This window comes from Gavia stellata, chromosome 4, assembly GCF_030936135.1.
Source record: "Gavia stellata isolate bGavSte3 chromosome 4, bGavSte3.hap2, whole genome shotgun sequence".
NCBI classification, from domain to species: Eukaryota; Metazoa; Chordata; class Aves; order Gaviiformes; family Gaviidae; genus Gavia; species Gavia stellata.
In genome coordinates, this window is record NC_082597.1 from 76,691,355 (window position 1) to 76,713,219 (window position 21,865).

The 21,865-nt window shown below is 35.5% G+C and overlaps 1 protein-coding gene across 2 annotated transcripts in view; it reads right to left on the reverse strand.

Annotated features, from left to right (window-relative positions):
- Positions 1-370: 370 nt before the first annotated feature.
- ARFGAP3 (ADP ribosylation factor GTPase activating protein 3) overlaps positions 371-21,865 on the reverse strand; it is a 35,998-nt gene continuing 14,503 nt past the window's right edge. Inside the window, exons 6-16 of one of the 2 annotated variants that reach the window (XM_059816208.1) lie at positions 21,373-21,454; positions 20,914-20,970; positions 19,105-19,151; positions 16,806-16,951; positions 13,169-13,294; positions 12,450-12,572; positions 8,603-8,740; positions 7,255-7,378; positions 6,121-6,211; positions 2,146-2,267; positions 371-1,455 (exon numbers count right to left, since the gene is read on the reverse strand). In XM_059816208.1, coding sequence (XP_059672191.1) covers positions 1,438-1,455; positions 2,146-2,267; positions 6,121-6,211; positions 7,255-7,378; positions 8,603-8,740; positions 12,450-12,572; positions 13,169-13,294; positions 16,806-16,951; positions 19,105-19,151; positions 20,914-20,970; positions 21,373-21,454 — 1,074 coding nt within the window. In that variant the 3' untranslated portion in view covers positions 371-1,437. Of the gene's footprint in view, positions 1,456-2,145; positions 2,268-6,120; positions 6,212-7,254; positions 7,379-8,602; positions 8,741-12,449; positions 12,573-13,168; positions 13,295-16,805; positions 16,952-19,104; positions 19,152-20,913; positions 20,971-21,372; positions 21,461-21,865 lie in introns of both variants that reach the window. The other variant, XM_059816207.1, reaches the window with a different exon arrangement.

The following is a 21,865-nucleotide window of genomic DNA, read 5'->3' on the forward strand; positions in this document are numbered from 1 at the left end:
AAATGCTTATCTTGTACTATTCTCAAAAAAGAAAGATCATTTTTGGATTAATAAATCTAAATGAAACAGCCACAAGAGAAAGTTACCAGAACCAAGGGTTAGATATGAGGCAGCTAGAACTAAAAACAAAATACAGCTATACTATTAAATGTATTTCAACACAGTAGCTTATTTTCTACCCCAGCCTTACTGTTTTGATTTCTAAATCACTATAGCAATTTAATAAGAAAGCTAGTTTCACTAATTGAAATTAAAGGCTAATTTTACCAGACCATTGTATAGACAGAATACAGATGGCAGTATTTAGAAAGCTGGAGACTGGTGTCTGCACATAGAAATTTAATTAAAAAATGAGTTCATATCAATTGTTTTTATTAGATATCAGCAGTTTACAAATTTGAATTAAGAAATAAAGTTACAGAATTGAATTAGCTTGAGCTCATTCTTGGTTGTGAGGTTTTTTTCTTTAAGGTCATAATCATTTTTATACAGGATGTCATCAGCAATAAATTCTAGACTGTCTAAAACACAGCCCCACTATTTCCTCATTCAATACTTCATAGTTTATCAAAAAACTAAGACTGTTCTAAACATTTTTAACAAGTATTTAATTAACTACTCTATTAAGCTTTTTGTGTATTTTAATTTTTTCGATTTGTACACAATACAGATTTTTAAAAAGCACTTAAGGATTCTATATTGCAATTTTTTGTAACTTTCAAAACTAGGAATAAATAGATTGTTCCCATGACAAGATGAAATCCACTATTCAATACACCATGTGTCTTGTCTTCACCATACCTCACATCTAAGCATACAATTTTCTAGCAGGAATATTGTTTTAAAACACTAATTCCCCATCATTTTAATGCACATCAATTTATGACTGCAAGAGCTTCTACTTCCTGATAAGCACAGGTTTTACTTAATTCTCTATTTTGCTACAGTCCACTAAATACCATCTCAGCATATGCTTAATTTACGTTTTCTTCTCCACAATTCGTAAGACAGTTAGAAGACAAGTTATGTCTGGTGAGTAAGGACGCAACTGCACTGAGGTTTCCATTAGGAAGCCTCATTTCCAATGTACACATTCATCCTTCTTTCTCTTTCCTGCCTCACAGCCACAACCAGTAATAAAATAAAGCTTCCAACATCTAACATTAAGGTCGCTAAGAAATACAAGACTGTAAAGGAGGGGGAAAAAAAAAAGCATATGCAATGTAACAAATTGCTACAAGATTTCTGCTCTGTAAAGATGAAACAGCAGTAAGAAGAGGCTGAGCCAGAAAGCTGCACAAGGAAACAAATATGCTGGAATAAGTAAAAACATCAACAGTCTTAAGGCAACCTTCATTCGAATCAGCAGTGTGATTACTTGTATAGCTGAAGATAAATCCTTCTTTAGTGTACTTAATTATGTCGGTACAAAAGATGTTATGAACCATATCGATCCTAGAAAAGTAAAAAAACAGAGATGAATATGTTTTCCATTGAAAGAAATCAGTTTTATTTACATTTGTAAAATAAATAGTAGTTTAGTTCTTAAAGACTTAGAGAAAATTGACCAGTGCTTCCAAGAATTGGGGTTTATGGTTAAACTTCAGGATAATTAGCCTGATTTCAAACACCCGAGAGCTCCCACTGACCTCATATAAGAAATGCAAACTAACTGCAGCACGAAGCATGCTTTACACTATTGAGACCAGAATGTCTTGATTTTGTGCACAAACATGGATCAAAGGTATTATTGTCAAGTCAATTAAATAGCCAATACAAGAGTTGGGCTAGACGATCGCTGTACGTCCCTTCCAACTAAACTATTCTATTCTGAGTTATGAACTGTTATTACTTTAAAAATAAAGTGACAGCAAATAACTTCCATGATGGAATTTTTGTTTCAATTGTAAGAAAAGAAATAAACTATGTAAGGAAAAAGGCAAAAAAGATATTCTAAGGAAAGTGAGCTATCAGCTACAGATTTATTTTTAAAAAGATCTACAGTCTACCATGAGAGGTCTACAAAGCTCAAAACCAAATTCATTCTTTTCTCCCTAAAGATTATTCAACAGCAGGGTCCATGATACTAAATCCCTACAAAAAGACTTTAACTGATGGTTAATATATTGTAATATTTTTACTAACCTGTATAGATGTCATGACCCCATTAGCAAGTACAGAAAGTTTTCCAGCCACTGATTTCACTCCTTGTTTAAACTGAGCTATATCAGGAGCTGAAGGCAAGACATTTGTAATATTGTAGCTTCCTAAAAGGAGAACACACACACACAAGAAGAAAACAGAATTTTATATTAAAAGCAGCCTTCCCCCCCCCTCGAAGTACAATATTCTACTAGAAGCACGGAATACCAATGTCTGATCGACATTGTAAAAAACACTAGGCATAGATCTCAAATTTCTTAAATGCATCTTCCTTTTAATTTTTTTCAGTTCTTCATAATTCCACCCAGAGTGTCATCTTCTACACTTTGTATTCCCAGCCGAGCAATTAATGTTTGGATAATATATGATTTATTCTGCACTTTCAATCTGCTGCAATGTTATCTGTCTTGTATCCTAAACAGCTGTTATTACCTTGCAATTTAAAGATGAATGCACTTCAGTGGTGGCTGAAGTGATGAACCCTATTTGTGTGCATGCATAGGTATGCTTTGCATGCTGTATATATATACATATTTTGCATTACTACATCTGAGGCTTGGAAAATTCTATAGAAATTACAGTAAAGGTAAGTAAGTTTTAAAACTCCAAAACACAGTTGGCAAGCCAGCCTTCCTGAAAGCCAATATAGCTTGGCCAGTAAGTGTTAGCTCTACTGCTATTATGAAAAGTATAGGCCTAAAGATAACAGAAATGAAAGATGTTTCAAAACTAACTGCATGATAAGTATTAACATGCTAACAATTACAATCACCTACTCATTTGCAAAAAGAATTACTGGCACGACTTAGTATTAAATACCTGATACTGTAAAAGGCACAAATGGCAGTAAACCAGCATCACCGAACTATGGTCCTGGGAATAAATGGGGCTCCTGAGAGGAAGCATCCCAAAACAGACCATTGTCAAAATGGAGACTGCAACCTATAGCCTTTATTTAGACACGTAGCCAACTGATAGTCACGACCAGTTGGGACACAACTGGTAACTTGTGAGCCGTTACTGAACCTCGGAGAAGCTCGTCCAGCTGCAGACTCCACAGCCTGCACAACGGTGACTCCTTTTGACAGCAGCTCCATAGGGAACATCGCTACACACTGGCAGCCCTTTCGTCTCCTTGTTTTCTTTTTGAACGGGTGGAGGAGGAAGAGAGAGAGAACCTGCTGCTCCTCATTTCATAGGCAATTAAAGGCACATGCCTCATTAGCAGGCCGAGACAGACATCGCTGTAGCTAATTCGATTTGCCTAAGCGAAGTGGCTGGTTCGTAGTGGCAGATGCATAGCCATGTTCAGAGAGCTTCCCACCCCATTCTTTAAAGTTGGCTGGTAGCTCTTTCTACAATGCATGGGTACACTTGTTTATAGATTAATTTCAAAAATCCACTGTCACTGAGACAGCCCTATTTCTGAATGGTAATTTTGACTTCCTTACGATCTATTCCACTTACTAAATGCTTCAGCATTTTTGTTATTGAAGTCAGTCATGGAAATAAAACTTGCAGATATAAATAACCTGAGAAAAGCTCTAACCACTTCTCAGCCACATGAATTTTCTCATGTTTTTCTGGTTATGACTGGTTGTCTGAAAAACTTCTTGTAAACGAGACAGGAAAGCAACTCCTTTTCTTGTGATTCCCTTCAAAAACAGCACCTACAAGTCAGCCATCTGACATGCCATCTTTCATAAGCAACAGGTCTGAAACAATGCAAAGCAAAAGTGTTTTCTTGCAGCCCCCTTTTTTTTTGCTAAATAGCTCCTACAGCATTCTGTACAAAAAGCAAGCATCCCAGAACTATTCTACCCGAAAATCTCAGCAGTTGCCATAAAAACAACTTTAGATTCAAAGGACATTTTATTCTGGCGAGAACCCCAGAATTAGAGCAGCGTTTTTGTTGCCAGCCTCCAGTCTCCTGATTACCTCTATTTAATGGAACTAATGATGGCCTTGGCAATAATTCAACACCAGACAAGCTATCAGTGCAGTAAAATTTCTCCAAGAAGGGCCATTGTCCAAAGACATTTGGCCCATTGTCTTTGGGGTGGGTGGTGTAACAGAAAAACATGCAGGAAAGGAAGATTCTGTAGATTGAATATAGTGTGAATTTATAATATATGAACTAATAATTCCTGGTGTATTTCTTCTTCACTATTTTTTTAGAGCAGTTAACAACCCACAAAATTTAGCCAAAGTTTAGTCTTTGTAATATAACTTTAAATATACTGTTGGGTTACATGTCAGTCACCGAGAGTAACTAAGCTCAAGTTGCAGGCAGGTATTTTTAATTCGATTATTAGGAATCTCTGCATTCCCCCACAAACCCCAAGAACCTTTCCAAGTGGTCAATGATGAATAATCATGTGTGCACAATTCACGTACACATAGTAAACATTATATAATTGCCTGTAAGTAGCCTTATTCAGAACCTGGTGAGAATTTTATCACATATATATGTACGTGTACATAGAAAGGCACATTCATATACATACATACATAGATATATATCACACAATGTGCCCCATCTTTAACTTATATTTACCTTTTCCTAGTTCATTCTCTTATTCATTACTGTGTAAAACCCCCACAAATTACACAAATTAAAAGAAAATTAATTCCATAAAATAATTTATACGCAAGAAAATTAAAAGGACGAAGAAAGTACTATTCAACAATAGCTAGATAACAAAATAATACTTGTTATCCCAATCCCATATATTATTGAAAACATTACTATTCACAAATTCAGAAAGAAACACCATTTCTTTGCTTATGTTCCCATCATCTTTTTAATCACAGCTATGACACCACGTTGCAAATATTCTTTCAAGTGGCTAAAGTAACTTACTGTGATTTCTGCTTTATTTCTCGTCCCCTCCTTTTTTTTTCTTTTTTTTGTGTGTGTTTCAATTGTCTAAAATCCAGCTTAAGTAACTGGTAGCAGGAGTTATTTCTCTACTAGCCAGTGTACGCAAAGCTTGCTTGTAGGGGATCAAAACTGAACAGTCACATGGCTTTTTTTTTTCTTCCAACTTTTCCAAAGTAAAAGGAGATGCTGCATACTGTTTGCTTTTCCAGACTATTTACCTATTTACATAATTACTCACAGATTTCGAGTTCTTCAATAATTATTTTTTCCATTTCTTTACAAGTTATGTAATGAAACCTGACTGATCAGGTCAATAAAATATTCCAGTATTTCTCACCTTTTCTATTTCACATTATTGCACTATCCAAAAAGGGTGTTGGAAAGAAAACATGAGAGATTTTCAATAGCCGAAGGGGCTACTTTTCAGTCAATCTAATCTAATACTTCTTCCTTTCTAATTTGATGAACTATACTCTCCAGAGTAAGGCGTTCCAACAAATCTTTTAAACAGACAAACCAATTGCAAAATTTCCTTAATAATTTGGCAAGACCAGTGTTAGAAGCAGATATCCCAATGAATGGATATGCCATGCAACAGATTACACAGGAATTTTAAGCCCACTGACATTTTATTAATGATTCCTTTTAGATTCAAGATTATTATGACAGCTATTTTCACATATATAAGTTACTTATGGTAACTTACAAAAAAATCTACCTGATAGTCAATGTAGGTGTTGTCCCATTTGTTTTTATAATCAAATATTACAGTTTTTCTTTAGTAAAAATTATTTACAATCTAGTCAGTCTATAATTTGCAACAAGTCACATAAAAAACCCAGTATAAAATATCGAACTTACTAAACTGAAAATACAGAACTTGAAATTTTTTTTTGTTCTAAATAATGACTAGACCTGTTATGCTTCTTTGACCTACTAGCAATACTAATGCATACTGCACTTTGCACACCTCTTGCAGAATACAGCGACAGCTAGCTGATAGTGGAACTAGCAGCAGAGTACAGAGCATTTCCCGCTGCATGCTACAGTTTCTCACTGTGTTCAATATGTACCTGCTGGTTGTTTTTTCTGATCTTCAAACAAGTCAGCTGAACTTATAGAGGAGCTTCCAGAAAGTCTTTCTAGTCGAGCCCTTGCTTCATACTAGGAAAGAATTGAGAAGAAAAGGTATTGTAACAGTATGCTGTCATCTTTTGAGGTCATGTCAGATAATTAATGAGATTATAGATACAGTTTTAGAACATACAAATCCAGCTGAAGTTGACCATTCTGAAAGCTGTTCCCATTTCGTAGTTTTCACATGATGTACATGGTGTGAGTTTGTCATCATCTCAACTCATCTCTGAGTTGATCAAAGAGTGACATTTACCATTGCAACATCAAAAGGCCTACTCACTGTTAGTTACCCTAGAAAAGGGAATTGCTGAAAAGGCAGAGGAGAACAAACTATGCAACCATTAAAAACAGCAACTAAAAAAGGTGAAATGCAGTGGTTGGGCAGGATAAGGAAAAAGCACTGCAGTTAGCATCATGTTAACCCTTCTAATCACATGATGCTTTTAATTCAACTTTTTCTGCGTTCCTTGGGAATGGTAATACATTGATTATATGTTTTTACATTCATGAAAAAATAACAGTGTAAACAGTAAAAATAGATTTTTTAAAATTATGCCTCGCCTCCAGAATGCAACATAATATTAATCTGTTTTTTATTCCTAGGCTGATTCAATTACATGTCATTTGTTGAACAATTTATCTGCTTGCTTAGGCTTACAATAGTAATAATGTTTCCATGTAACAAATACAGAGGGGACAGCTGTTTTAACAATGGTTTGTTAGCATCAGTTTGCGTATTTAGAACAAAAGAAATAAACCTTCACCCAGCATCAGGCTGATCCTTTCAAAAATAAAGACTGCTGAATCATAGTCTACTGCTTCTATTAGAGAGGAATTATGTTGGAGGTAAGGTCCTAGTTGCAGCTGCAACTCCTAAGGAAATACTAAATTATCACAGTTATCAGAGACTTGTACATTTCTATCAAATATTCAAGTGGACATAATTCTATAAGCTTTCTAATTCTACCTAATTTTAACTATACATTGCCTTCTCTTTATACAAGAGCACCATGTTTATAGTCAAATAATATTTTAACATTCAAAAATATTTATCACTGCTTTCTACTTACATCAGCATGATCTTGCCTTCCAAAATACATGTCTGATGAAATTGCTTTTACATTGCCAAATTTTTTTTGTGCCTCATCTGTGTTTAAAGATGGTTCATATTCAGGCTTACGACGAGATGTAGGCCTAAAAGAAAAATAAACTGCATTAGTGAATGTAACTTTTATTTATATCATGGCAGAATGCAATAAATCAACCAAGAAGCACTATCATCTTTGTTTTGTGAAGCCTGAAAGTGTAATTGTGTGGGGGGGTTTAAATAAAAATTAAATCAGTATGAACCCAGGATGAAGAAATTCAGATAACTAAGTTGATAGAGCAGCACATAAAATTCCAGTGACAGTTTTACAAGATGGTGAATGTATAGTATTTCAAATTAATTAATCCTGTATTTTTATTTTCAGAGTTTATTTAAAAAGCAAGCCAAAATTATGTCAACAAGGACAGAATATTTCTACAAAACCTCAAAAAAACCAAAACACAATGCCAGTGAAATTCAGATTTAAATGTAATAGTACAAAAATGTTCAACATCCTTTGAACTGTCACTGCCTTCCACCTCATACATACTCAACACTCGCCTTCTTCCCGCCCCGCCAGTAAATGGACTCAAATAAGGAAGTAATAGTGTTATGGACATGAACCCCTATTTTGTGTAATATGCATCCCTGGTCCAGTCTTTAGGAAACAACAGAACATGCTTGATTTTGAAAAAAAAAAGTTGTACTTAAGTGTACAAACTGCATTGTACAGGTAAATGAAAATACAGGTAATAAGAACAGAAGCAGAAAACACCAACCAAGCACACAAAACCTCACATTCTTATACTTTCCGCTTGATTACAAAGATAAAAACACAGTTATCAGAAAAGAAATATATTCATTTTTTATCATCACAACAATTAGATCTGTTGTTTCCAAGTATCTTCAATACCTTCATCCTGAAAGCTGAGCACCCTACAGTTTCATTCATTTGGTAACTGGGTTCTGCTAGGTTCGTTAAGCCATAAATAAAGCAAGTAAAGCAACTATGCTCTCAGAACAGTGCAAATATTTGAGTTTCTCTCCACATCTTTTGTCTACTTCTTTTTTTGCTGAAGCACTTTAGAAATTACCTCCAGTACATATACTCTACAGCACTGAGCAAAACAGTGCTTAAAATGTGAATAACTAAACAGGAAATTCAGCTTACAAAAGAAATTCAGCCAGGAAGTCCCTTGACTGCTACTGAAAGTTACGGCCAGATTTTTCCCTCTAGACTGAAAAAAATCCCACTACTACGACCAGGACTCAAATCATATTAACAAGCTTGGCCTTGCTGTACAAAAATCAGATAGGTTTTTGTTGCATACCTGTCTGAAAATCCTGTACTTTTTGAAGTTAACATTACATCAACATCCCTACTGTTATTTTCTTTCTTCCAAAAAGAATCTGTATTGTCATCCCATTTAGAGAAAGTGCTGCTCCTCAAATCTGAAGAATCATAGTACCTAAAATAAAAGAAGAAAAAAACACATTGAAAAAGTAGGAACTTTATATTGTTAAATAAATATTGCTTTAATAATTGTTCACTAGCAAGTCAGTTTTCAGCACAATGGTAGTTGTCAGTGAATAATTTGGATTTCATAATATTGGTTAGAAGCTCTGTGCTGTTGAATCCAATGGATTTTTGGGTTTTTGCACACATATTTAACTGAATGTAAAGTTCGGCCTTTCTTTAGGCTGGATATGGCCATGAATATGCAGTGGACTGCCTGAAAGATCTGGTCCCATCACAAACAGCAGAGCTAAGTTCATTACTTCAAACTATTATTTCTTCTTTAGTGTCAGACAAAGCACTGGGAAGAACATTGTCAAGATACCTGGCTAGTTTAAGAGCTTCAGGAGCCAAGAAAACTTCAGGATGGACCCTGTGCGCAAGGCATCATGATGATCCTACAAGGTAAGGTAGCCTGCTCATAAAGGCCTGATGCTCTTGACATTCTATACTAAGAAACCAGCTATGAAAAAAAGCCACCACAACTCTCAAGGCACTTTGAACACTTCAGACATCCAAGAGCACCTAACCCATGGTATCCAATTGTGCTGTGGTTTCACATGGGGCAAAGTTTTATAACTAAGGGGCTGACAGTGGCTAATCTCACAATTCCATATGAGTCAATCTATAAGCTACACAAGCAGAAAATCGGCTCACATTTTCCGAGGCAACAACAAACATACTTCAAAGCAGTAAGCAAAGCCTTTGTCCTGGTTCTGTATATATCTTTTAATACAAATGTTAGTATTAAATACCTCTGACTTCTGTAACATGTTTTATTAAAACAACACTAAATAACATATTTCTTAAAAGTGAGTCTTAGTTTAATAAGGCAATCTTCTCTTGCATATCAAAACTGCAGGGAAAACACAAACAGAAAGAAAAGGAAAAAAAAAAAAGCAGCATGTTTGTCAATTCCAGTGGTACCTAATCTTGATGTTTTCCCCTTTGATTATCTAAACATATCTAAACTTATATGGAAAATACTTGGAAAAAAACTATTAAAGTGCCAAAGATTAAGAATTTCCCTTTGTGGTTAAATAAACTTTCTTAAAGGTTGGATACAACCAGGATAGGGAGTAAGATGATCAAAATGACAGGAGGCTAGCAGAAGGGAATCATTCAATAGAACAAGCACAGGATATTAAAGTCCGCATCTGTATTTCGTGAAAAGCACCTTTAAAAAAAAACGTTCTCCATGTTTGTGTTATAAATAGTCAGAACACTGTTTTTGCAGTTTGAGAAATGTGACACCTTCAGCAGCAAATTCTCGCATCACTGCACATGGAAAATAGCAGGGACAAATCTGGAATGAACTTGTACAGAGACAGACTCTCCCCTTCTCTCCTGACAGACAAAGGGAAGTGCATTTAGCGCTCTAAGCAAAGGAGACTCACTGCAGTGCAATCTTCATCTTCACAATATCAACCCACAGAGTGGGTGTTACACCCAGTAGATTCCTGAAGGTATTTCTTCCTGCTAAATGAGGCTTTTTACCCCCTCCACGTTTTGGATACAGGTGGAAAATCCAAAGTAAGAGTCATAAATAAAAGTTGAAAAGAAAGGAAAATCACAGAATCTACTTTTTGGGGCACAACACTATACCAATTAAATCTTTCATTGTATCTGTGAGCTTAGGTTGTTTTCAGTGCAATACCACATGTAAAATAAATAAAAGGAAGGCAGAAACTCCCAGACAAGAGTGGTACAGCACCAGAAAGTAGTTGGTCTTCCAAATTTCTTCATTCAGCTGCCTCTCTCCCTTACATCACCTTAGAAATATGGCAAGGTACTACATGCTTCCTACAACCAGAGTAATTTTCTTCTGGCCTGACTTCTCAGTTTCTATGTCATATGTTCCTATGGTAGCAGAACACAGAAGCACAGTATACAACTGCAAGGAAGCTACTGCGTAGCAACGTTCTTATTCCTGCCCACCAGGGGAGGAAGAAGCCACAGCAATCTTTAGAAGTTCCATATGGATGTGTAATAACAAACAAGGTGTGTACATATATATATATATATATATATATATGAGAAGCTATCCAATCTCACAATGGCCATCAAAACCATGGGATGGGGCAGGGGCTGTAAGAGCTGATTTGAATAAAATTACTTATTTTCTCCATCATTCCCTTTCAGATTTTCATAACTTTGCAAAATACTACTTCAGTATTTGGGTGGGGTGGAGGAAGGAATAAAAACTACATTTAATAGAAAATAAAATTTTACATTGTTATGTTAATGAAGATTTTATTAATTGTGGCAAAAATTAAAATCCAAGGATTTTGAGAGGCTTCAAGTATATATCTAAACCTTGAGACATTTAGCTTGCTTATTGATACTTATCAACACTCTAATATCCAGCATGATTATTTTGCTTTTGGGCATATACTAAGATGATATTAAAATTACTTTACCTCTATTTCAAAGTCACAGCTTGGAATAAAGGATAATAAGCACCTTACAAACCTTACCAAGTCTAGCAATCGGACTTTATACTTTCTTTAAAGAGAATGAACTTGTATACCAACTCCAATTACATTCTACTGTTGCTATAACTAGAAGAACAAGAGCTGGGAACAGCTAGGTTACAATTTATCTTCTTATATTGAACCAAAACATATTAAAAAGCCTCTTCCATAATTCATCCTTTGCCTGCTAGTAGGCTTATGAATAATTTGAGAGCAGTAACAGTTCTTTTCAAGGAACAAATAGAGAAGCACAGAAACGATACGTTTTATTTTACAAGACTTCTGCCAGTTTACTTGAGAACACATTTGCATTTCTGCCACTAGTGATTACACTACAAAGTAATGACACAAAAGCCTTCGTGTTTTTATTTGCCTGTCTACAAGTAATTAGGTACAATTTTTCATGTTTCTGTGGCACCAATCCAATAAAGGCAGTTTATAAAAGCAACACCTGTTTCTATCTATCAGTCCAGAAACAGCTGTTTCATTGGAATTAGTGCCTGTAGGATTAATTCTTTTTCTTCTCCATCCCAACAGCAGTATTTTATAATTTGCATTGCATTCATGCTCTGATCAAAAATTCATCAATTATTTTTTGCTTACATTTTATGTTCAAATACATAAGAGTCTATCAAATAAGACTGCAGACATCTACACAATACATCCAACACACAATACCTCAAAAAGATTTAAGTTTTTGCACTTGGCATGCGTCCGGTTAAGACCGATGCAACTGTCGTATATCTAGTATCAGACTTTGATACTTGTTTAATTTTAAACTGAAAGTTGAAGACAGTACCACAAAAACCAAAAAGATACCACGCACACAAGTCATTCTGACAAAAAATTCACTGGATTCAGTATACAGCAAATAAAAGCGTATACACCAACTGTCCTTGCAAGTAGAGACTAGAGCCTGAACAAAACAAAACCTGTAAACACGTAATTCAGACTATTTTCTCCTCAGAAAAAGCAACTCCTCTTCTTTATAAATACATCTGCCACTGAGGTAAGGTCAACTGTTTCACAACTTTTCTGCTTCAGACGTCCCCTGAAAATACGCTAGGTGTGTAGACATGTCCAACTGTCTTCCGTTTTGGTCTCAAGTTCCAAATACATTGTGTATATTTGAATACATAATTTGCATATACTTCTACACCCACTCAAAATAAAAAGCTTATACATTACCTTGAACTAGAAGAGAAATATGACTCTTCTACATCATCGGTGTACTTTTTCTTCGGCTTTGCAATTGCAGGTGTTTCCTGCTCTATTGTTTGCATATCTGAGGTGACTGAGTGAGAAATGCCACTGGGAACAAGAAGAAAATAATTATGTAAAGAGATAGGGCGTAAGACAAAGCTCACACCCTAAAAAAAAAAAAAAAAAGCAAGCCCAAATCTAGTTTCTGAAGCTTGCTGATAAAGCCCAAGCTATACATTTAAGAAGAAAGGAGGAATTAAAGGAAAAAAAAAAAAAAAGCCCTGGAAAAGTCAACTGTAGTTCTCTGAAGTAGCGACAGGACTTCTGAACACACAGACCATTCCAACAGCTGGAAAACACAGCAGTGTGACTTCTTCAGAGTTTTGGCTTGTAAAAGACAGACTATACTTCGGTTGGTACTGTTCACTGAAAACATCCTGGCTACCTTCCTCACAGTCAGCTAATGGAGGCAAACACCCTACAGACATCCTACAATTTAGGCTGATACCTGTCTGGTAGGTTAGAACTTAAATCTATCAGAAGCAATCCTGCCCCTTCCCCCTGACAAATACTAGATTCTTTGATGATATTGTTTAAGTTTCCGTAACACACTTCAGCATATTTTTCCATTTCCTACATAAAATGAAGGATAACTGCATAAAGCCACAGAGTATTTTAAATACAGTTTATAGAACTTTGCATACCTTCTGTTACTGCCAAACCCCATGCCAAGTCTCTCCAATTCATTTTTCTTCTTACCAGATAGATTTAACTTTTCTTCTTTTGTTTTAATATCAAGATCTCTGTAGGCCAACCGTAAAGATGATACACTAGAACAAAACATACAGTTAACAGAGCTGTAAAATGCTACACTGAACGCCCAACTCAATAATATTGGTAGAAAATTAACAATATATATTGTAGCACTGTATTTTGTATGTTCTGTGTTTACTGAAAATATTCATTATTAATTGGATTAAATTCCACCTATAAGGATGGGAGAAACCCAGTAGAGAAGACTGTCTAAATGCTACCCCGGTCTGTGTGTGAGCAGGTAGTCTTTTTCAGAACGAATGTGAAACATGCTACTGCTAAAGTTCAGGACACAGTTTTGCATCACCGTTAGGTGAGCCTGAAAAAGTCTTCTTTCCACAGCCCTTACTCTATGTGATAACAAATAATTGCCAAAATTATCCAACTCTGACATACCACAGTATGGTGGCACTCATGATATAACACTAGTAATGTTTTCCCCTAATGCGCAGCTTGGCCCCCCTACGTCTCCCTCCCTTCACCCCCTTCATGCTCTTAGTGGTTTTAACACCTGCTATACATGCACTCTTGAGACAAGTGCTAGAGGTAGACCACAATACTTCTTTATTGATGCTGCCCTTCCCTGTGCCCAAAAAGGTGTCTCAGAAGAGGGGAGGAGAGAGTCTTTGTAATCCCAAAATAGAATATATTCTGTATTATGGAAACTGTGAAGCATCCAAAACTTACCATTTTCTGCACAGCTGGCAACACATTTTGTCATTTGAAACATCCTCACAGTTCAGATATAGTAAGCTGTCTTTCTGAGATGCCGTGAACCTTCCTATACCTCAAAACATTCTTAACTATTTTCCAGTAATACCAGTGTAGCAGAGACAGAGGGTTTTAATCTTGATTACAGAATTGTAGAAACACTGCTTAAATTTAATTTGTTAGGTTAAAAAGGACACAAACAGTAATTTTGATGAGCAACGCAGCAATAGTTTAATTCATAAGTTGTGACTGGCATCAAGTACAAATGAACGCTATCAGAAGAAAGGTAAACGAGATTTAGGATGCTGCTGGTAGACATCCTGCTGCAAGTAGAAAGGCAGTACTTAAGTCTGAAAACCCTTGTAACGTTCCATCCATTTTGTGCAGAAGCAGGAATGAAAAGAAAACAAGTTTTTGACCAAGAAGTATTTTCTTCCAGTGTGTTTCCTAACTATTTGACTACTGAAACAGGCTCTTCCTGGGTTGATTTCTTCTGGTCCCATGCATAATGACTTAACTTTAACCAAGAGTACAAGATGCCCCTACCAAAGTTCGTACCCTGCTGGTTAGTGCATCTCCTGCGAGACAGGAGCTGTGTGGCTGAGCCTGTTAGAATGAAAAGGACACCGCATCTGGTCTTCTTCCTTCACAGACAAGGGATGTAGGTACCAGCCTGCTATAAGGAACGGGACATCACTCCACTGACGAGCTATTTCAAAAAGGAGGAGAGCCATCTCAATCTTGTGATAATTAGGTGTCTTTTGATTGGGGCTTTCAGAGGACTTGGAGCCAGAACTAAAAAATCACTACGTTTTATGTTCAGATGCTTGTAACAATAAAAGTCAGATACAAACCAGGATGAATCTGTGAAATGACTTTTGAAACCAATAAAATCAGAGAAATGTATCTTCAAAGCACGCAGTATGTTCAGGGACGTTTTAAATCAGTTCTTACAGTTTAGGACCAACTGTTACACAGAAAATTGAAAATGTTTCTAAAATTCAACTTGAAACTACTACTGACAAAATCTACCCAGCACTTTTAAATAGGAAGATTAGCAGCCCATCTTATGAAATCTGTTTTATGAACATCAAAAAATCTTATTTGCTGTTGATTAAAACAAATAGGGATACTGATAATTTTTTTTAAAGTAACTCTAGTTATCTATTCTCTTGTCAGTGCACAGCAGAAAATAAAGAAACTGTGTACCAATTATAAAATCACATTTTAAGTTTTAAGTCTGAGGATACTTTCTCCTTCTAAGTACTAGACTACAAAAGCATCGCTTCCATTCCCACCATGTGACAAAGTCACATTGAATTAATTTACTAAAGCTCATTACTCAAGCTTTTAAAATTAAACCTGCCACCCAAATTAGTTGGAAGCAAATGCAAGTTTAAAAGTATTCACCCTTTAATTTTGGTATACACTGCCATCTACAGTTAAAAATCCAAAAAGTTAATCTCAAGGGAAATACAGTTATCTTGCCTCTACTGGGATTGGATCCATAAACTGAAGTGTATGTGCACCCTTCATGTTTGCAACATTTTTAGAGGGTTCTGGCCATTGCAGAAAGGTTGCAGCAAACTTATACTAAAGGTTGCCTTGGATCTATATAGATTTATACATATCTGACACAAAAACCGAATCACTACTTGGGACTTTCTTCCAAACCGAATCATTAAAGATAGTATCATTAAAGAATAATAATAAATAATAATGAACAATCATTTTTCTTGTTATTTAGTAGTCTGTTCCTCTGAGTCACTCTACTGGTATTTTTTGGCAATCTCTGAGAAGCACGACATTGTGGTAAAAATACTTCAGGCAAAATGAATGATCCCCTTGTGATTAATATTTTTGATGCACACAAAAGGAACAGGGAGGAGATTATAGACCAAAACGCGTGGTACCATGAGCTCCAAGTGATCCTGTAATGATGTAATAATTCAGAAAAATTCTCAATAGGTTATAAAAATGATGCATCTTAGCACTTAAGAGAGGATGCTAAGCTTTACAACAGTATAAGTGTACACTAACCAACTCCTTAATACTCTAATTTTGGTGACAACTAACCAAATGTTAAAAACCAAAAACACGTAGCAGCGAAACGTAGTGGAAGGAACCAGGAACAGCACCCTCTGAGCTTTAGGGCTGAGTAGTTATTAAGATGGACAAACAGATTCGAGGCCTCAGACAAAAATATTCAAAGGGTTTTGGTGAAAAAGAAGGCAGTTCCAGTATAAAACAGCTGAAACTTAAGCAGACAATTGAAGCCATACTTAAACTACCCTCTGCCTTCCGCACAGAAACTCTTACCCAATAAGTACAAAAAAAGCTGAATATTTGTATGTTCCCTATGCTCTTAGAAAGACTATTTACTCAATAGTATTCAGTTCACTGCACCAAAACAAAACAAACTAGTTAACTAGCATGGGGTAAAGAAAGTTCCAGAGGCAAAAGTCTTCTGTGGTGATACTTAAATTTAACATATTTTAGATTTATTTCACAATTTATTTGTATGTATCAGTAGAATGTCTCCTTATTTTCTGTGTTAAATAAGAGTAACAGTAAGGCTATTTTTAAAGATAGCATTGGGCTGTTTCTATAGTAAATCATCAACTGTAGAAACATACACTCAATGGCAAAAAAAAGGGCAATGGGGGAATTACTGTTTGGCCCACCTCATCCACATTTGAGGTTTCTTTTAAAGCAAGAGCTGAAGTTTTATTTGCAGTATTTAAAATGTTGACAATTACTTCATTCACATGAAATTAGGCTTCACATTTTACCATTGTATATATAATTCATACTTACAGTGGCTCTTCCTTCTCAGTTTTCTTACTGCTATGAAGATCCTCTTGTTCTTTCATTTTATCTACAGCTTGTGCTTGTTTTTCAATCTCATTAAAGCTTTGGCTGCTCACTTTTTGGGCCCCCAAACCACCTTTTTTGGCACCGAGCTTGATTTATTAAAAAACAAAAAACAAAAGCCCAACATTATAACTGAGACAATCACCTCAACTGACTTAACAGTCAACTTTGAAAGCAACAGCAAACATTATACTCTGTTCAGGAGCATATGCAAACAGCAATGAAAATTTGGAGCAGAGAAAATATTTTTTTACATGTTTTGACCCTCTACATGCTTCCTCTACTAACTCTTACAAATTTAGTTAGTTCTGCAGTCAACCATCACAGAGAAATGAAACTATTATAGTTTTAATTGTTCAGAAGTTATCATGTTCAAATAAATGTTATAATATATAGCACAACTTTAGTTTTCTTAATAATGATTTTGTTGCATAGGAATAACATAATAAAATCTGTTGCAGTGGAACCATTTGGTGCTCATTCACTTAACTCACAATTTACATTTAGAAATGGCCAAGATTCTTCAATTAGTTCTCACTGGCCAGTGCTAGTGTGTTATCTTAAGTATCAATTGATTAATATTTTTAATAAACATGTACATAGGTATTTACGGATTTATGGTAGGAAAGCAATATACAAGTTTCGTATATACGTGTCTGCATGATTAGCCTTTGCATGTGACAAAGCACTGTAAACTTTTTTTCAGATAAACACCTCAGCTAAGAGGTTCCAGTTTTGCACTCGTTCTTTTAAAATAATTCTATTTCTAGTTCATATTACTTTAGGGACACATATTCTTTCATCCTGATTATCAAAGATTTAAAAAACACTTATTACTACAAATACGAATAGATACAATGATGCTGATTAAGACAATGGCACAGCACTCAAACTGCTGTTCTTAGTCACCCATGTGTTTAATTCCTCATCTGCAACACTGCAGCAATATTAATTTTCACAATACATTTATCTTAACCTTTTAATGCTTTAAAGCCTTCATGTAAAAGCTCTGGTCTATGTACATACAGTTTTAGGCTCTGACATTACAGTTCACAAACTGCACCTGTGAACGCAGTTATGTTCTTACTGTAAGGGAACATACCTGCATAAACTTTTTAGAATAAGAAACTCCTCTTGCGTATTAGGGCCCTCTAGTGGGAGCAAGAAATAATAGGTTTCCATCTAAATTAATCTGCTCAAAAAAATCTTCAAAATCTTTTGCCATACAATAGCCCAAACTTAAAAGAAGTTACTCCTTGTAACATACTGTGACCCTAATAACCTAATTTTAGGGCTATTTTCTTGGGCCTCAGGAGCCATACATTCAAACCCTAGCTTTTCCTAGCTAACTTGAGTTAACTTGAGCTGTCTTACTCAGTTTTCTGAGATACTCAACTCTTCTCATACCTCCTTTAAAGAGACCAGATGCCTAAGAAAGTGCTAAAACCCCATCCAGAAAGAAATCTGTAAACTATCTTGAATTGAATTCAGCTGCAAGTTATCTATACACACAACCAAATACCACACTGCTGTGTGGTATGAGATGAGGACTGCTCTGGAAACACATATCTGAATATCTCAAACTCACCTTATATTGAGAGATTATGCCACACGTGCATATTTAGCCACTCAAAAGTAATATTGGAACTCCCTCTGTTTTCAAGATCTGCTACAAAAAGATCTCAATGCCAACTAACTTAGGTGAAAGCCTAAAGAAGCCCTGCAACCCAGTATCACCAAGTGAGAAGAAAGGTTACAGGGCATCAGTGGAGTTGCAGGGACAATGGTTGTGAAAAGAACTGAAGACAAGTGGGATACAGACCTTGACATCAATATATGCTTTGACATTTTTATTTTACTCATTTTTGAAAAGATGTCAGCTGCTGTTCAGGTCCAGACAGCACAAAGAAAATGACACATGATATACATGTGGAAGTCCAGACAGTTCAGTGAGCTACATACAAATAAACAGGCTTAGAATTTATCTGAGGTCGGAAAACAACCCACAGATCTGAAGCAGTAACGTGTTAGACAAATTCATTTTAACAATAATATGTTTTCAAACAGACCATTGCCTGTTTTGATATAGAAACAGTTTTCAATTCCATTTTAGCTTCATAAATCGTTACTGATAAAAATACTGCTTAGTGCTAACTAACATGATACATTTCCCTATTGCAATCTACATATTTCCAGAGATCTATAATACAGATAAAATTAAGCATTCTTTATATACACTTACCCCCTTCTTAGCTTGATTTGGCTTCTTTTTTATGAAGGTGGTGTTCTCTGCAAGGATTAAATGTGTATTACTTGACATGCAATTTTATTAATTCCAGAACTGCAGATGATAATTTCCACAATACCAACCTCAAAATAGTTTTTGGAATTTATTTTAATGCCTTGAAGTATTACAGTTTCTACACCAAGAGACTGAGATACTAAACTGAGTTACAGGGAACACAGCTGTGAATATCTCTAAGAAAATGTGGGAAACTGTCTCTGACTGAGGATATGGCATCTCTTATAAATACATAATAGGAATAAAATGACAGCTCAAGTTTTCAGTTGTAGATACCTGCTAGTAAACAGAACAAGAATGCGGGACTTGCTGTTCTGAATCAGACTAGAGGTCCACCTGATCCTGTACAATTTTGAAGATTAATTGTTTCCTGGATAGAAAGGTATTGGCTGTGTTTAAAACCACCAATGATACAGATAAAACATACTGTATCATCATAAACAAAATCACAAACATTTTCAGAGGTGACAACACAATCACTAGATTGAACAGCTTTGTTCAACTGCCTAAGTACAGTACTGGCAGTTTGAAAGTTACAGCCTTAATGCTTTGTATTAAATCTTGAAATATAGAAAAGAAATGAACCTACATTCTGCTTTGCATGGAAGTCTGACACAACTCCTAATCTTGATATTTTTAATGAGACCCTAATAGGACTCACTACATTCTGTAAGGCACTGTACTGTGCCTTCTTGACAGCTACCCTGAGCCAGGGTAAATCTCCAACAATCACAAGTTTTCAATCAACAACTCATACTGAATACTTGTACATACAGAAAAACTGGTTTGAGCTGAAATTTAGTTGGAAACAGGCATACACAGAACAGAGATTCTTCACGTAAGACAGAACTTGTGATGTCCAAAACAAACAAGAAAAGCACTTGTTAAAGATACATTTCCTGGTTTTGTCATTTGCGTGTGGTTAACTATTTTTCCTAGTCTCCAGCTCCCCCCCAAAAAAAAAACCAAACACCAAACCAAAAACCCAAACACAACCAAGTGAACATAAAAACAGTGATAAAGACCATACCTTCTTGAAGCACTGAGTTAGACCCAGCCAACACTTCTTTACTACCCCTGTACTGCTGAGAATAAATGTTCTTTATTCTCAGAAACCTGCGCCTGCAGGATGATCCTCAAAATGATAAATCACTGATGTATTTTATTCTATTCTATTTTCCTCAACTTTTTTTTTTATTCACTTATAGTATGATACACTCGTCAGTGTTAAGCAAATTAAGACTCTGGAAATTGAAGATACTGTATTAGAAATACAAGATTTTTCCAGTGTAAAATTTTTACATTCAGTTTTCTGAAAAGGGAGCAAAAACTATGTCTAGATAGAAAGACTGACCTATTAGTACAAGATGTGTTTGCTTAACATAAATAACAGGCCATTAATCACAGCACAATGCTCTATTCCACCTGTGTGCTTTTAAAGCAGTCTAACAGGAGGTGTAAAACATTAATCGTCACCTTTATTAGGTGTGACACCTGTAGCATTTAAATTCATCGGGTTGGCTAAGATAAGATAGATAATACCAGAACAACACTGACTAAAATTAATTTCTTAGAAGGAGAACACTGTTTAACAGAAGAAGTTGTAACACAAATTCAGATGTTTCAACTAACTCATGCACACTGATATTAAAGTAAGAATTCCACATCTCTTCCCAGTCATACATTCTCTGTACAAATGAATATTTAAGTACACTATACTGGCTGCTATCTTCTGCTTACAGTCATTACCTAATGCAGCTTTTGGTGATGTACTAAGGCAATCAACACTTGGTCCATGTTCTGGTCCTAAAATGTAATGAATAACAAGGGTAAGAATATCAGAAGACTCTTTAGAGTGCTTGAAATACAAAAACACAACTCACAGTGCTCAGGGTACTGTTTGATACATATAGTGTAATGTGTTATTTCTATCGCAGCTTTATCAGTTACTAAAAGAGCAGCAGGCATCCAAAGATTCATGTGAAGTCTTTTGAATCAAATTTTAATTTGGATTTCTATTAGACCTTATTAAAGGAACATGCAGTCCCACACATTCTAGTGTAATCCTTCTAAAAAGTCCTTCCTCTCCAAAATTCTTGCGTTATTAGCATGGTTAGGTTATTTAACTATTAAAGTAGGGTAAAAAGAGTCTAAACAAAGAGACTACCAGAAAAATGCAACTTATTGTTAACAAATAATCAGTCATACCTTCATAGCATTCTGGAATATTTTCTGAAGTTTTCTGCTGTAGAGAAACTGGCTCTGGTTCTGACAACACCCACTCTGTATTCTTTGCCTTGAAAAAAATTACAAAATCAAAAGTGCACACAAAATAGAATACAGCAAATAAATATGAGCACTGTGCTCAAAGACTGCCTAAGCACCACTGATTAGTTAATACTGGATTCTTATGATTACAGCTTCTAGGTTTAAAACCTATCCTCAGAAGGGCAGTTATTAAAGTTGCAAGAAATGCCTACCTTTATTAAAAGTGAGCTGGTTTCAAACCACTTCTGAGCACCTGTATTTCCCTCTCAGGAATTTCAATATGTTTACCATCCAAAAAAATAATACGCATTTTAATTGTGCTTTAAATTTATTTATTGTGTGCTGGCTATTAGTTTTCTTTACTCATAACAGTAATACAGTACAGGAAATCTGGATCATTTATTTGCATACAATCACCAAACCTTCTCCCCAC